Source organism: Pygocentrus nattereri, chromosome 17, assembly GCF_015220715.1.
Source record: "Pygocentrus nattereri isolate fPygNat1 chromosome 17, fPygNat1.pri, whole genome shotgun sequence".
In the NCBI taxonomy this organism is placed as follows: domain Eukaryota; kingdom Metazoa; phylum Chordata; class Actinopteri; order Characiformes; family Serrasalmidae; genus Pygocentrus; species Pygocentrus nattereri.
In genome coordinates this window covers 28,778,974-28,794,016 of record NC_051227.1, presented here as the reverse complement: position 1 = coordinate 28,794,016, position 15,043 = coordinate 28,778,974, and the positions used below count along the sequence as shown (strand labels likewise).

The 15,043-nt window shown below is 40.7% G+C and overlaps 1 protein-coding gene and 1 pseudogene across 1 annotated transcript; both read left to right on the top strand.

Annotated features, from left to right (window-relative positions):
* The first annotated feature begins 2,967 nt into the window (after positions 1 to 2,967).
* On the top strand, positions 2,968 to 3,897 carry LOC108414496 (olfactory receptor 142-like). The gene has a single exon (XM_017687359.1). It carries the CDS (start codon positions 2,968 to 2,970, stop codon positions 3,895 to 3,897), a length of 930 nt encoding a protein of 309 aa, XP_017542848.1.
* A 9,854-nt stretch (positions 3,898 to 13,751) lies between these two features.
* Positions 13,752 to 14,708, top strand: LOC108414494 (annotated as a pseudogene).
* The last annotated feature ends 335 nt before the right edge of the window (positions 14,709 to 15,043 follow it).

Here is a 15,043-nt window from a genome sequence, read left to right as displayed (position 1 = left end):
CAAACTTTAAATTTGCATGTTGTAATATGTTTTGTTTTTATTTTGCTTGATAATGCATTTAAAATGTAAAATGTATTGAGTGTGTGTGTAAATTTTGAATTGTGTTTTGTCATTGAATTATTTTTATATTGAGAGTTTCAACTGAATTTTGCACTTCTGCCTTGAAATAAACATAATGCAGATGGATAATAAACTGTCCAGTCAACTATGTTACTTGTTTCAGTTAAAATATCTAAAATGGTGCTTGACATTTTTTAAAGCATACTGCACATTGACACAGTTTGGAGCTTTGCAGAACATCACTTAAAACTATTAGAATTACCCCTATGAGTTTTATATAAAAAATATTTCAGTCTTTAATGACCGTGCTGAACATATCACGTGTATCAGGGGGGGAAAAAACTCTTAAAATGATCTTAAAAACATCATTGTACACTGTGTGCACAATTATTAGGCAAGTCTTATTTTTGAGGATTATTTTTATTAATGACCAACTACAGTACTCTTGGTTAAATGTTAATAAACCTCAAACATGAATGTTTAAGAAAAGAAAGCCAAAACTTCACTTTACTTAGGAGAATATCTATATGTGCACATTTATTGGGCAACTATAATGGTGCAGAATTATTATGCAGCTAAATGAAAAACACATTTTCCCATCTCACGTTTTTATTTTCATCTGTTCAAGTGAGAATTATAAACAAACAACTCAAAGCTTTCCAATGAACATTTCTGAGAAAAAAAAAATAGTGACCAATGTAGCCACACTTCTTTTCAATAACAGTGATAAGCCTTCCATTCATGGAGTCGGTCAGTTTCTTGATCTGTTGACGATCAACTTTTTGTGCAGCAGCAACCACAGCCTCCCAGACACTGTTCAGAGAGCTGTACTGTTTTCCTTCACTGTAAATCTCCCGTTTAAGAATTACCCACAAGTTCTCAATTGGGTTCGGGTCAGGTGAGGAAGGGGGCCATGTCATAAGTTTTTCATCTTTAATGCCTTTACTGGCGAGCCATGCAGAGGAGTACTTGGATCCATGTGATGGAGCATTGTCCTGCATAAAAATCATGGCCTTTTTGAAAGATGCAGCTTCTTCCTGTACAACTGCTTAAGTGTCTTCTAAAAACTGTCAGTAGGCTTGGGAGTTGATTTTGAGCCCATCTTCAACCCAAAAAGGTTCAACCAGCTCATCTTTAATAATACCAGCCCATACCAGTACCCCACCTCCACCTTGCTGGCATCTGACTCAAAGTGGAGCTCTGTCCCGTTACTGATCCAGCCACAGGCCCATCCATCTGGTCCGTCAATAGTCACTCTCATTTAATCAGTCCATAAAACCTTTGAAAAATCTGTCTTCAGATTCTTCTTGGACCAGTCTAGACCAGTCTGGAGCAGACTTGTTCAGTGGTGGTGGGTTTCAGCCTTCCTTACCTTGGCCATGTCTCTGAGCGCTGAACATCTTGTACTTCTTGATAATCCAGCTAGATTGCAGTTCTGGAATATGACAGAACTGGAAGATAATGGGTTCCTGGTAGCTTCACGCTTGATTCTTCTCAAATCCTTGGCAGTTATTTTGCGTCTTTTTTTCTCAGCACGTTTCTTGCGACCCTGTTGACTATTTGCAACAAAACGTTTGATGGTTCTGTGATCACACCCCAATATCTTAGCAATTCAAAATCAAGAGTTAGAACATATGCCTAAATATTATAATATGGCCAAAATACTCACTTGCCTAATAATTGTAAACATGGTACCTCAAATATTAAAATGTTTATCACCTACCCTTATTAATATTATTGTTCAAGCACATTTACTTAAATACGCTGAAATATTTTTTTTTCTAGAGCATTAATTTCTCTCAGGTAATCAAATAGCCTTTTTAGGCTGTCATTGTTGTTGTTGAAAGAAAAGACAGTTTATCAGATCCTTTTAGAAAATTGTGAGCACTAATATCTTAGTCTTTACTTAATGAAGGTATTAAAACATAAATAAAAGTAAAAACTGTCTAAAAGGGTATTTTACTCACTAAAGTGTATTGTGAGCAGGTGATCTGAGCATTTTCTTTCTCAAACTATTGTGAAACTTGTGGCTTTGCAATCACTGTATTACTAAAGCTACTATTCGTTTGTTTGTGTTGTGGCTTCTGTTACAGAAATGTTAGTCATGATTTGATGCACTGCACAGACTGTAGAGGCTGCGCTCACCAAAAACCTAAATCATACAGTTCCCGGTTCTTATGCATTACAGTTGTTATGCCTGAAACTCTCCAGGCTTATGTCAGGCAGGTCCAAAAAAGTTGTGACAATGAGTAAAATGCAAAGAAACAGAGAACATACATTTATCAATTTGCTTCCACATGTATTTGAATGAAAACAGTACAAAGAAAAAATATTAAATGTTTTATTTTATCGACTGTATTGTGTTTTGTAAATATATATGCAGTGATGCCTGTACCATATTCTAAAAAGTTAGAACTGGGGCAGTTTAAAACTAGGAACAATGTGAAATGTTAAAAAAATCTTAAACAAGCGATGCAACAATGCTTGGGTTTAAAAGGAGCATCCAGGAAAGGCCTAGTCCTCTTTTAAGGATCTATAGATGCTCACATCTTTACTAAAGATTTCACCCTCTAACGTGCATAGGTTCTTGTAAGTGTACGCAACCCCAAGAAACGTGTAACCATGAAGATGATGAAAGTATTACTATTGCTGATGTAAACTTACTTGGGGAGTTAGTCTGCAGACCCCCCCCCCCCCCCCCCCTTTCTTCTTTAAATATCACGTCAGGCTTCAGAAACATAAGCAAGAGCACCAGACATGAAACTAGACAGAAGACAGTCAACATACAACATACTCACATAAATATTCAGAATAATCTTTGTTTATTTTCTGGAGAATTATGCTTTTAAGACTTTATATGACCTCTGTTCTATTTTGTTTTAGTATTCAAAATTCAGAGAACAAGTGATGGAAAATTCCTCCAGAGAGTTGATGTTTGTGCTTCATGGACTCAGTGAGACAAGAACAAACAAATACATTTACTTTGCATTTGGCCTTGTTGTCTATATTGTGACTTTGCTTGTAAATTTAACACTAATTATTGCAATTATTCTGGACAAAACACTTCATGAACCCATGTATCTCTTTATATGCAATTTGTTTGTGAATGGAATATGTGGTGCTTCTGCTTTCTATCCAAAGATTCTTGCTGATCTTTTTTCAGACCTTCATGTTATCTCATATACAGGTTGCCTAGCACAAATATACATCATTTGCTGCTATATTTTTTGTGAAATTACATGTCTAACAGTCATGGCATATGACCGATATGTAGCCATTTGTAGACCTTTGGAATATTACACCATTATGAACAAACAGAAAGTGATGAAATTGTTGATTTTTATGTGGTTTTTCTCTGTGCTAGAAACATCTGTTGGAATTGTACTGACAGCCAGGCTACCTTTATGTGGTAATGATATTGACAAGATTTACTGCTCTAACTGGGAGGTTGTTAAGCTTTCTTGCACAGATGTGACTGTGAACAATATATATGGGTACCTAACATTTTATCATGTCTGTCAAGCTGCGTTCATCTTTGTCTCATATATTCGCATTATCAGGGCTTCTTTGCGTTCTAAGACAGAGCGGGTTAAATTCATGCAGACTTGTCTGCCTCATTTAATCACCCTCATCAACTTCACCATTTCTGTATTATTTGATGTACTGTATGCTCGCTATGGCAGAAGCCTGGGACTGCAAGCTCTGCGCAACATCTTGGGAATGGAGTTCCTTGTTGTGCCTCCTCTGCTGAACCCCATCATATATGGGTTAAAAATGACTCAGATACGGCACCGCTTTGTGAAAATGTACAGCTACAAGTGGAAAGGAGTGCAATAAAACTGATATCAATCTAAGCAATACTTCTCTGTTAATGCAGGCACAAAGGTAACTAGTCTATATTAGGCTGTGCTACTCAAATGTAGCTGTGTAATTACATATTGAATTGTGCAATTAATTACTTTTATATTTGTTTGAAATTCTATATCAACAGGTTTGAGCCTATACTTCAAACCTTTTCATTTTGTTTGACAGAAGTGTAAATATGTAAACTACTTATCAAGTTGTAGTAAAATATCTCCTCTTTTACTTCTGAACTGAACTGACTAAATGTACAGAATTATCTCCACAACAGAAATTCTTGGCTTGTTTCAATAATCTACAACAACTAATTAGTCTTAAAAGACACCATACTTTCATATCATTGGCAATAATTTCTAGGGGTAAATAACTTTTATAATGTTTTACATTCATGGCATGCTTTCCCTAGAGTTTACTACATAGTCCCACAGTTGAATGGATAGCCAGCCATACCAGATACAAGGAAAGCCATCTAATTTAAGGCATGAAGAAGTGGTTCAAATATAAATAAAGATAATTAGTACTTATGAAGTTCTATTAAGTCAGCCAAATTAAGAACAACTGAGTTTTCATTCACTGCCATATTGGAGCAGAAACTAGCTCTTGGTACATGGAATGTAACCTCACTGGGGGGGGGGGGAGCCGGAACTTGTGCAGGAGGTTGAGAGGTACCAACTAGATATAGTTGGGCTCACCTCCACCCACAGTGTCGGCTCTGGAACCAAACTCCTGGATAGGGGTTGGTCTCTCTCCTACTCAGGGGTTGCACAGGGTGAGAGGCGCCATGTGGGTGTGGGGATACTCACAAGTCCCCGGCTGGTGACCAGCCAGTTGGAGTTTGTCCCGGTGGACGAGAGGGTCGCCTCAATGCGAATTAACACTAGTCCTCCTGAGATTTCAAGATCCTCAGGACATCACCCCTCCTTCTTGCCAGCAATTAGCAGGACCATACATCACCCTTTATTATGTTAATTCACAGAGGAGGACTGAGACAGCAGCTCTGTGGTGCACACAGAAAGTCTAATACTACTACTAATATCCTCTGCAAATATATAATATTCTGCTAAATGTTTGATGTATATCAGATTATTTTTTTTTGTATCTGATTTGATCAGAATAATGTTGTTTAGCACCACATGTATTTGTTTCATCCTCTTACTGCCTTTATTGAGTATATTCTGTCTAGAGTAGCTTCAAACTGTAGTTTATTTTGTTATTTAGTGGGACTCATTAGTGAAATAGTCGTCTGTACGTCATCTGCTACGTGCATGTAGCAAGTAAGAAGCGCCACACATTTACATCGGTGGACCATTATCACGGGTCCATATTATCGCCTTTCATATTGTTCCGTGTATGCATGTCATTAGCGCAGTATTGGCGTTATGTATGAAGCGCCACGGATTTACATTAGTATGAGCTGCTGTGGGCGTGTTCTTCAGAGTTATGATAAAAGCAGAAACACAAATGCAGGTGAATTACATTTTCCCTACTATCCTGTGTGGAGAAGACTGCGGGCATACACAGTGCGCGCAGGAACACGCCGGTGACCAGTTCCAGTCTTCTACAACCTACTTGACCTGGCAGCGATGAACGCGAATGTTTTGTACACGGCATGCACGGGGTCCACAGAGAGTAGGAGAGTCTTTCTATGTGCACTTGCTGAGGAACTTCGTCATCGTTATCTGCAGGAAAAGGAATTGAGGTTGAATTGTTTGTTTTTCTGACTATTTGATCAGAATAAAGTTGTTTAGCAGCACATGTATTTGTTTTTTCCTCTCATTGCCTTTATTGAGTATATTCTGTCGAGAATAGCTTTACAATTGTTGTTGGATGCAGTACAGCATAAAATAGAATAAACAGCGCTTACACGAATTGAAACGCAGAACCGAAAGTGTTCGATGACGAAAAATATCATTATATATTATAGTAAAAGAAATGTACAAAGAGCGAGATTCAAACTGTAGGTTATTTTTATTGTTTAGCGGGATTCATTAGTGAAACAGTCGTCTCTACGTCTGCTGCTACGTGCGCTTGAATTTTAACTTTTGAAACACGGGTCTACAAATTTTCTGCCGCTTGTTGTAGGATCGGTAACATATACAGTCCACTTGTCCAGTTGTATGAGCTCGAGGTGGGCATGGGGGGTTTCCACTTCCACCGCACTCCATATCATTACCAAGACAATGGGCGTTAATCGCTTCACAGCAGGGGAGTGGGCTACATGGTCGCTGGTTTCCCTTACGAAAATTTTCGTAGCTTTCGGAAGATTAGTGTTAAAATCGCAGAGAGGAAAACTTTGACTGTTGTCTGTGCGTATGCACCAAACAACAGGTCAGAGTATTCGGCCTTCTTGGAGCGAGTGGGCGGGGTTCTGGAAAGGGCCCCGTCTACAGACTCCATAGTCCTACTGGGAGACTTCAATGCTCACGTTGGCAATGACTGGGAGACCTGGGGAGGCGTGATTGGGAAGAACGGCCTGCCCGATCTAAACCCGAATGGTGAGTTGTTATTGGACTTCTGTGCCAGGCATGGATTGTCCATAACAAACACCAAGTTCGAACACAAGCATGTTCATAAGTGTACATGGTACCAGAGCTCCTTGGGTCAAAGGTCAATGATCGACTTTGTTGTCGTTTCATCTGACTTGGGACCATATGTTCTGGACACTAGGGTGAAGAGAGGTGCTGAGCTGTCAACTGATCACCATCTGGTGGTGAGTTGGATCAGATGGCGGGGAAGACTGATGGTCAGACCCGGTAGGCCCAAGCGAATAGTGAGGGTGTGCTGGGAACGACTGTCAGAGGCCTCTGTTCGGTATGATTTCAACTCCCACCTCCGGGAGAGCTTTTCTCACGTCCCGGAGGAGGTAGGGTACATGGAGTCTGAATGGACCCTGTTCAAAACCTCCATTGTGGAAGCTGCCAGGCATAGCTGTGGCCAAAAGCTTGTGGGTGCCTGTCGGGGCGGTAACCCAAGAACCTCCTAGTGGACACCGGTGGTGAGGGAGGCCGTCAAGCTGAAGAAAGAGGCCTTTAGGGACTGGTTGGCCCGAAGGACTTCCGATTCAGCAGATAGGTACTGACAGGCAAAAAAGGTGGCAGCTGCAACGGTGGCAATAGCAAAATCCAGGGCATGGGTGGAGTTTGGTGAGGCCTTGGAAAAAGACTTTCGTTTGGCCTCAAAGAGGTTCTGGACAACTGTCCGTTGACTCAGGATGGGTCGGAGTGGCTGCGCCCAAGCTGTATTCGGCAAGGGTGGAGAAACTCTGACTTCGAATGAGGATATTGTCGGTCGGTGGAAGGAGCACTTTGAGGAACTTCTTAATCTGGGAGACGTGCCTCCCTCACGGGAGTCAGGTCCAGAGGCTTCTGGGGTGTCAAGTTCCATTTCCCTGGTGGAGGTCACTGAGGTAGTTGGTAAGCTCCTCAGTGGTAAGGCACCGGGTGGATGAGATTCGTCCAGAAATGCTTAAGGCTCTTTGCAATATTGCATGGACCTCGGGAACAGTACCCTTGGACTGGCAGACTGGGGTGGTGGTCCCTATTTTTAAAAAGGGGGACCGGAGGGTGTGTGCCAATTATCGGGGTATCACACTGCTCAGCCTTCCTGGGAAAGTCTATGCAAAGGTGCTGGAAAGGAGACCCCGACCGATAGTTGAACCTCAGATTGAGGAGGAACAATGTGGATTCCGTCCCGGCTGTGGAACGATGGATCAGCTTTTCACCCTCTCACAGATTGTTGAGGGGGCATGGGAGTTTGCCAACCCAGTCTACATGTGTTTTGTGTACTTGGAGAAGGCTTATGACCGTGTTCCTCGAGATATCTTGTGGGAGGTCCTCCGGGAGTATGTGGTGCCGGGGCTACTACTCCGGGCTATCCAATCTCTGTACTCCTGGAGTGAGAGCTGTGTCCGTATACTCGGCATTAAGTCAGACTCTTTCAGGGTTAGCGTTGGACTTCGCCAGGGTTGTGTTCTGTCTCCACTCTTGTTCGTGATATTCAGCCAGAGTCAGGAGGGCATTATGTGTGGAGGCCGGAGGGTGGCGTCTCTGCTATTTGCAGATGATGTTCTTTTGGCGGAATCACATGGACGCCTCCAACGCTCACTGGAGCGGTTTGCAGCTGAGTGTGAAGCGGTTGGTATGCGGATCAGCACCTCCAAGTCTGAGTCCATGGTCTTGGCCCGGAAAAGGATGGCATGCCTACTCCAGGTAAGGGGAAAGGACCTGCCCCAGGTGGAGGAGTTTAAGTATCTTGGGGTCTTGTTCACGAGTGACGGGAAGAGGGATCGTGAGATCGGCCGTAGGCTGGGACAGGCGGCAGCAGTAATGCGGTCACTGTACCGGACTGTAGTGGTGAAGAGGGAGTTGAGCCAAAAGGCGAAGCTCTCTGTTTACCGGTCGATCTACATCCCAACCCTCACCTATGGTCATGAGCTGTGGGTAATGACCGAAAGAACGAGATCGCGAATACAAGTGGCGGGCTACACGCTCTGCGATAGAGTGAGGAGCTCGGTCATCTGGAAGGAGCTCAGAGTAGAGCCGCTACTCCTCTGCATTGAGGTGAGGTGCCAACTGAGGTGGTTTGGGCATCTTGCCCCCTGGACGCCTCCCGGCGGGGGTGTTCCAGGCACGGCCTACCGGGACAAGACCCCGGGGTCGCCCTAGGACCCGCTGGAAGGATTAGGCCTCTAAGTTGGCCTGGGAGCGGCTTGGGGTCCCCGGGAATTAGCTGGAGGAAGTTGCGGGGGACAGGGTCATCTGGGATTCTCTGCTCTCCCAACTGCTAACGCGACCCTATTTGGACTAGCGGGCAACGATGATGATGATGATGATGGAGTTTTCATTCAGTTCTGCTAGTCTGAGCTAAAACATTTCATTGCAGTCAGAGGTCTTTCCAACAAATTAATTTAAGAAGTCATAAAATGGGTTACAATCAAAAGAATCAAAGTCAACTATTCTATATAATATTTATATCTCATTTAAGGACTAAACTTTGTGGTTACATGTTCAGAGTTGCCAGTCCAGGCCAGACACTGATACATAATTGAAAGGGTTAACTCTGCTCCAACTCTGCTCTAAGCAGACTTTGCAGCAAGCATAGCTACTGTCCTTGGCAGTTTTGCACAAACAACTTGCTTCTCTTATCGGGACAACATTCTGTCCAGAACCATTTGTTCTCTTTCGTAGGTAAGATTATCGTACACAGAGCAGAAGCCCCCCTCCTTTGGGCAGTTCCGGTGGTCCGTGAGTGTCAGCTTAGCATTTCATGACTGTTAGACAACTTATTTGGGTCCACCCTGTTTGCTTGTACGCAACAGGGCAGGACGTGTTTGTATAAAAGAAGGAGTGCCCTTCTTTCTTTGTGCAGAAGACTTAATAAACTCTTTGATTGATTACAAGAGTGGTTCTGTCTTTCTGCACCGAGCGCTCTTGCTGCGACTGAGACTTTCCACAGGACAGGTGATCCACTCTCTGGTTCCTCTTCATGAACGGACCAAAAACGGCCGGTCCTTTCAATAATCAACAGAAGAAAGCCCAACACTTTTGTGTAGACTCAAACTGTGTACCAGAGGAACAAGGTAGTCTGATTAAATGTGTGAATCCATACTTCAGAAAGGTGTCAGTCTAGGTCAACAATCAGGGCTGCACCTTGAGCAGGGCAGTGAAAGAGACTTTTGCTATGCTAAACCCTTGAGTGAATGTGGTACAGAAATTAGCAAATACTATAAACCACTGTCATTCTTTGCTCCATCACAACATGACTAAAAAAGGAAGTGAAATTGACATTTTTTTATATGAATGTTTTAGTTTGGAGTTCTGAGCTCTGTTCATTCAGACCAAGAGAGGTGATTTGAGAGTTCTTTAAACCATAAGCTCTGTTGCTTGTATTAATAGATACCAGTCTACTGGTATCACGGTTCAGCTTCTTGTCTCTAAAGATACTTTTCTGCTATAATACGATACCTCATCAGGACACTGGTGAGTCCCTTTTTAATGTTTGGACAGGAACCTCGGCTTTGCATACATCAAAAAAACTTACTTACATGCCCTGAAAACACTCTTTGGTATAGATATCTTTAAAACGCTAACAAAACCCTCTGAATTTTTGCAGGAGACAGTGGCTAGGAAATGTGGTTATGTAGCCAGAAGCACTCTTGAACACTACTTGACCTGTATAACAACATGAAAAAGTCTAAGCTTATGCCCTGGATGTTCCACACGCTCGCCTGTTAGACACCAAATATTTTTATATAAGCAAGATTGCCAGATATAGAACATTACTGGCTAAGGGACAGATACTACTCAAGATATTAATTTCACTGTAATTTATCTTAAAATATGTTGCTTAATTAAGCTTATTTTGAAAAACAGTGTTAAAGCAAATCTTGCAATTAAATCTTGCAAGTTTTTAAATTAAGACTTAAAATAAACAGTATAGGTTTTTAAATGAAACAAAAGTTGCATTGTAGTCCTGAAAGTACTGAAATGCATCAAGAAAAGGGAGCAAATTACCCCGGGTGTAAGATCACTACACTAGCTGTCATGTTGTACATCCAAGAGTACCTGACAGATTATTTAACATCTGGAAGGACTACCTACAAAAACATACTTTGTCTTTTGTTCTTTCCATTTTTATCATTATTGTTTTCTTTATAGAACAAACAAGAACTGACTCAGAAATAAGAATGTGTACTGTTCACCTAGTTTAAAAGAGGCAACAAAGTTAACAAAAAATGTTGCTTTATATACATGACGTACTAAACATTCGATAGTTATCAGAATTCCCTGTCACAGACAGTGTCACAGTATGATATGCTCTCATCATGCAATAGGCAGGATTAATAGACTTCTCATTTCGCAAGGGTTTTTCACTTTGTCAAAGCTCAAGTATCTCAATTGTAAGACAGTCAAAATAGATCTGGGCCATTCATTATTGGCCTTCTTAACATACACCTGGTACAGGCTCTTGGATTTTTCCAAGATGTGAAATGCAACAGTTCATAAAACTGAATAGGCTTTTGAACCTGGTTCTATGGCCATTGCCTAGGCAATTTCATCAAAATGATGGATTTGTGTTTATTAGGCTGGCCACCTTCTCAGTATATTGCACCCTCACTGTATTGCAGCAACTTGTGAGCAGCAAACGATTTCAGGGATACTAGCAATTCAGTATGGTTCTAACCTAGTCAGTGGAGTGCTGTTCTTTTTAAGAGAGTGGTGGATTCAGCAGATTATACTGACATGGCAAAAGTAATGGTATAGCAGTATGCAAATTGATTACAAAGTGGCTTTACCCCAGGGGATGACTTGGAACGCCCACACTTGTGTTGACCTTGTGAATGAAGTTGAGCACTGGCTAGCGTGTTCATGGCAAAACAACGTGAATTATCAGAGTTCAAACCAGTCATGATAGTGGTATGAGAACTTCCATATCTACGGGCGTTTAACATTCTTTGATCCACAGTGTCATGTGTACTGGGAATACATCGTAAAAGGCATTACCACAGTGTCAGTGCATGGTTTGTGTCCACTGGTCCACCTGAAAACATCGTTGACCATTTCACTGCTTTGTAACTATTTGCAGCCCTTCATGGACTTCAAGTAACCAGCACAATTATGGGATATTCAAATTGCACCCTGCCATTTGTCCCAAGTTGTCTAATATTGGTTTGACAAGCATTCTGGAGAGTTCTGACAAATTATGTGGCCTGCACGTTTGGCCCAATCAAGCATTTATGGGATGTGCTGGTGAGGTCCACTTGCACCAGAGATCCTGCACCTACAAATATTCTCCTGGGAATTAATATGCAACTAAACAAAAGGACCAACTCCCTGGCAATTGTTATACACCAGGGGTTTCACCCTGAGCGAGAATCAAACTCACAACCCTTATGCTAAGGTTTTCCACCTGGCAAACAGAGGATGGCCTCAAGCACAGAGCAACCAATAAGCAGGGGAACTATGCAACTACGAAAAATAAAACTCCGAACTAAGAACTTGGAAAAACAAATAAGACAAGGAATTAAGTAAAAGGGGAAAAATGGACTGGCCCCAGGGACTTGGGATTGAACCCTCAATCATTGCATTACCAGGTGCGTACCACCAAAGGCATAATGGCTGTGCAAACTTAAAGGCTTACAAGAATGAACCAGACTAAGAACCCTCAAAACCTCCCTTTTTGGGTTTCTCTCAACTAGCCCTAAACACAGAGAGTGAGGAATACTCACAAGATCCCTTTACCCCCGCTTTTTATATCTATGCTTGAGAACTAGGAAAAAAGTAAAGACTCAAACCTTGAGACAAATACTAAAATTACCAACCAAGCTAGAGCGCCCTGCACACAGGAGCATGTGAGCATCCCTTAAGTGGGGTGCCCACAGCTGCTATCACTTAGCCCTAATTACTCAATCCTGGCTCTCCAGCCCTTCCTAGTGGCTGAAGGTGGCCTAGCAGGCTGCCCAGAAGGTTTTTGAAGGTTGCTCAGCAGAGAACATAGGATGACAAAACGATATAATAATATCACTTCAAATATCAGGCTGGGAGCTTCCTTTTCTATATGAGAATATTAACATTCTGTTGGGTACAGGAAGCATAGATAATTGGATGCTCTTAACATTTTGGCATGGTGTGCTGAATAACAGCTCAAATTCCACAGGCATACACAGGTCATCAGCAACTTAAATGTATCAGCTGCTGAATATGTTGTATCCTCAGTTCATCAAAGACAGGGAAGTTTTGTTCTGTAAGCAATGAAACAGATTCCCAGTGAGATACTCAACCACCATTAACCACTCACTAGTGGACCCCATCTGCTCTTGAGGAGAGATTTCTGGGGAGTAGGCCTAGTCAATTTGGAATTGGACCGCTGGCCTAGTTGAGTCGTGAGGATAAATCTACTGGAAAAGTGTGGCACTGTTTGAAAATAAAATTCCACAGGCATCATCCAAGCAAATTAAACAATATTTGCTGTAGACAAAAACCTTATTTTAATAGTGCAAAGTGTTAGAGCAAATGACTTTATATGTTTGCAATTAAAATATTGATTGGGAATAAGAATCATTTGTAACCTAAATAAATGTTGGCACACATATGTGTATGTTGCACATCACTGTTGTCGGAAGAAAACCATGTATCTCCATTTTTACCATTTTTTTTTTAAATACCTGTTACCTTTACATTCTATGTAACTTTTATGATGAATGTACCAAATGAAATGACACAATATGACTTGAAATGTTCCAATGACTTACATTAAAAATAAAGTAGGTTTTGTGCTTCTCCTGTAAAGGTTTTCTTCAGACAACAGCGATAAATAAATATGTATGAAAATTTAGCAAAAGTCAGTTTTTGATTTACTTCCTCAAAATGATAAATAAAACAAAACTTATTTTTAATGATATAAAAGTTGCAACTTCACCATGAAAATTTGTTTGTAAGTGTACACGCTATTGAGAAGACAATATCCTTGTTAATTCACATAGGAAACTGATGTATCATAGATGTAAAGTCACTTGGTGAGTTGTTTAGGATACAGGATACTGTGTCTTTAAGGAGTTTTCCCTACTTTCTCATTTGTAAACATCACGTGTTAGTCTTCAAATATCTGTATATATGTAAGAAAAGCCAGGCATAGAGTCACTGGCTAAAGGATGTTCAACATGTTTGCTTAGTTGCTAAATAGCTGATTGTGAACATTTTAAGCCAGTAAGGGAACCCACACAAAAGAAGGTTATGAACCATTCTGGTATTTTGATTTAGTTTGGTTTAGTGAGGGTGACCATTTTAAAGATTTTTTCCTGTTGTTTTTATATCAAAATGTACTGAGAAGTGATGGAAAATTTCTCCAGAGAGTTCATGTTCGTGCTTCATGGACTGAATGACTCAAAGACAAACAAACACATTTACTTTTCATTTGGCCTTGTTGTCTATATTGTGACGCTGTTTGTAAATTTAATACTAATTATTACAATTATTCTGAGCAAAACACTTCATGAGCCCATGTATCTGTTTATCTGCAATTTGTATGTGAATGGAATATGTGGTGCTTCTGCTTTCTATCCAAAGATTCTTGCTGATCTTTTTTCAGACTCTCATGTTATTTCATATACAGGGTGTCTGATACAAATATACATAATTCACTGTTATATTTTCTGTGAACTTACATGTTTAACAGCTATGGCATATGACCGATATGTAGCCATTTGTAAGCCTTTGGAATATCACAACATTATGACACACCAGAAGGTGGTAAATTTGCTGGTTTTTATCTGGTTCTTCTCCATACTAGAAACATCTGTTGGGACTGCACAAACAAGCCAGCTACGCTTATGTGGTAATGACATTGACAAGCTTTACTGCTTTAACTGGGATGTTGTTAAGCTTTCCTGCACAGATGTCACTGTGAACAATGTTTATGGATACATTGTAATATTTGCTCATGTTTTTCAAGCTGTGTTCATCATTATTTCATATATTCGCATCGTCAGAGCATCTATGAAGTCCAAGACGGAGTGAGTTAAATTCATGCAGACTTGCATTCCTCATTTAATCACCCTCATGAACTTCACCATTTCTCTGTTATTAGATCTTATGTGTGCGCGCTATGGCAAAGGTCAGGAATTGCAAGCTCTGCGCAACATCTTGGGAATAGAATTTCTTGTTGTGCCTCCTCTTCTAAACCCCATCATATATGGGTTAAAAATGACCCAGATACGACGGCAATTAGTGAAAATGTACAACTCAAAGCAGTGCAACAAAACTGAAATTTATTCTAGAATTACATCTTAATTAGGTAATTTCCTTTTTTCAGAGTATTCAAGGTCTGGCATTGCACAGCATAAGAAAGAAAGTCAAGGTTTCCACTGCTAAACAGCCAGGTTTCAGACCTTGGAAATTTGAAAACTTACATCTGCTGTACCTGAACTTTACTTTTTTCTCTTTTTTTCAAGTATTTGGCGCCTGGCATGGCACAATAGCACTGTATATCTGTGAATCTGTGAAGCCAATAATAAATGAATCTATGATGTATAATTTCTTCCACCTGATAAACAAAATGTAATTAAAGAAAAAAAAAAGTTTTACTGCTTTTTTTTTTTTTGTTTTGTTTTATTAGGCCCACATAC

Excerpts from the sequence above, each read along its gene's own strand:
- LOC108414496 (XM_017687359.1), top strand. The coding sequence starts at position 2,968 with ATGGAAAATTCCTCCAGAGAGTTGATGTTTGTGCTTCATGGACTCAGT.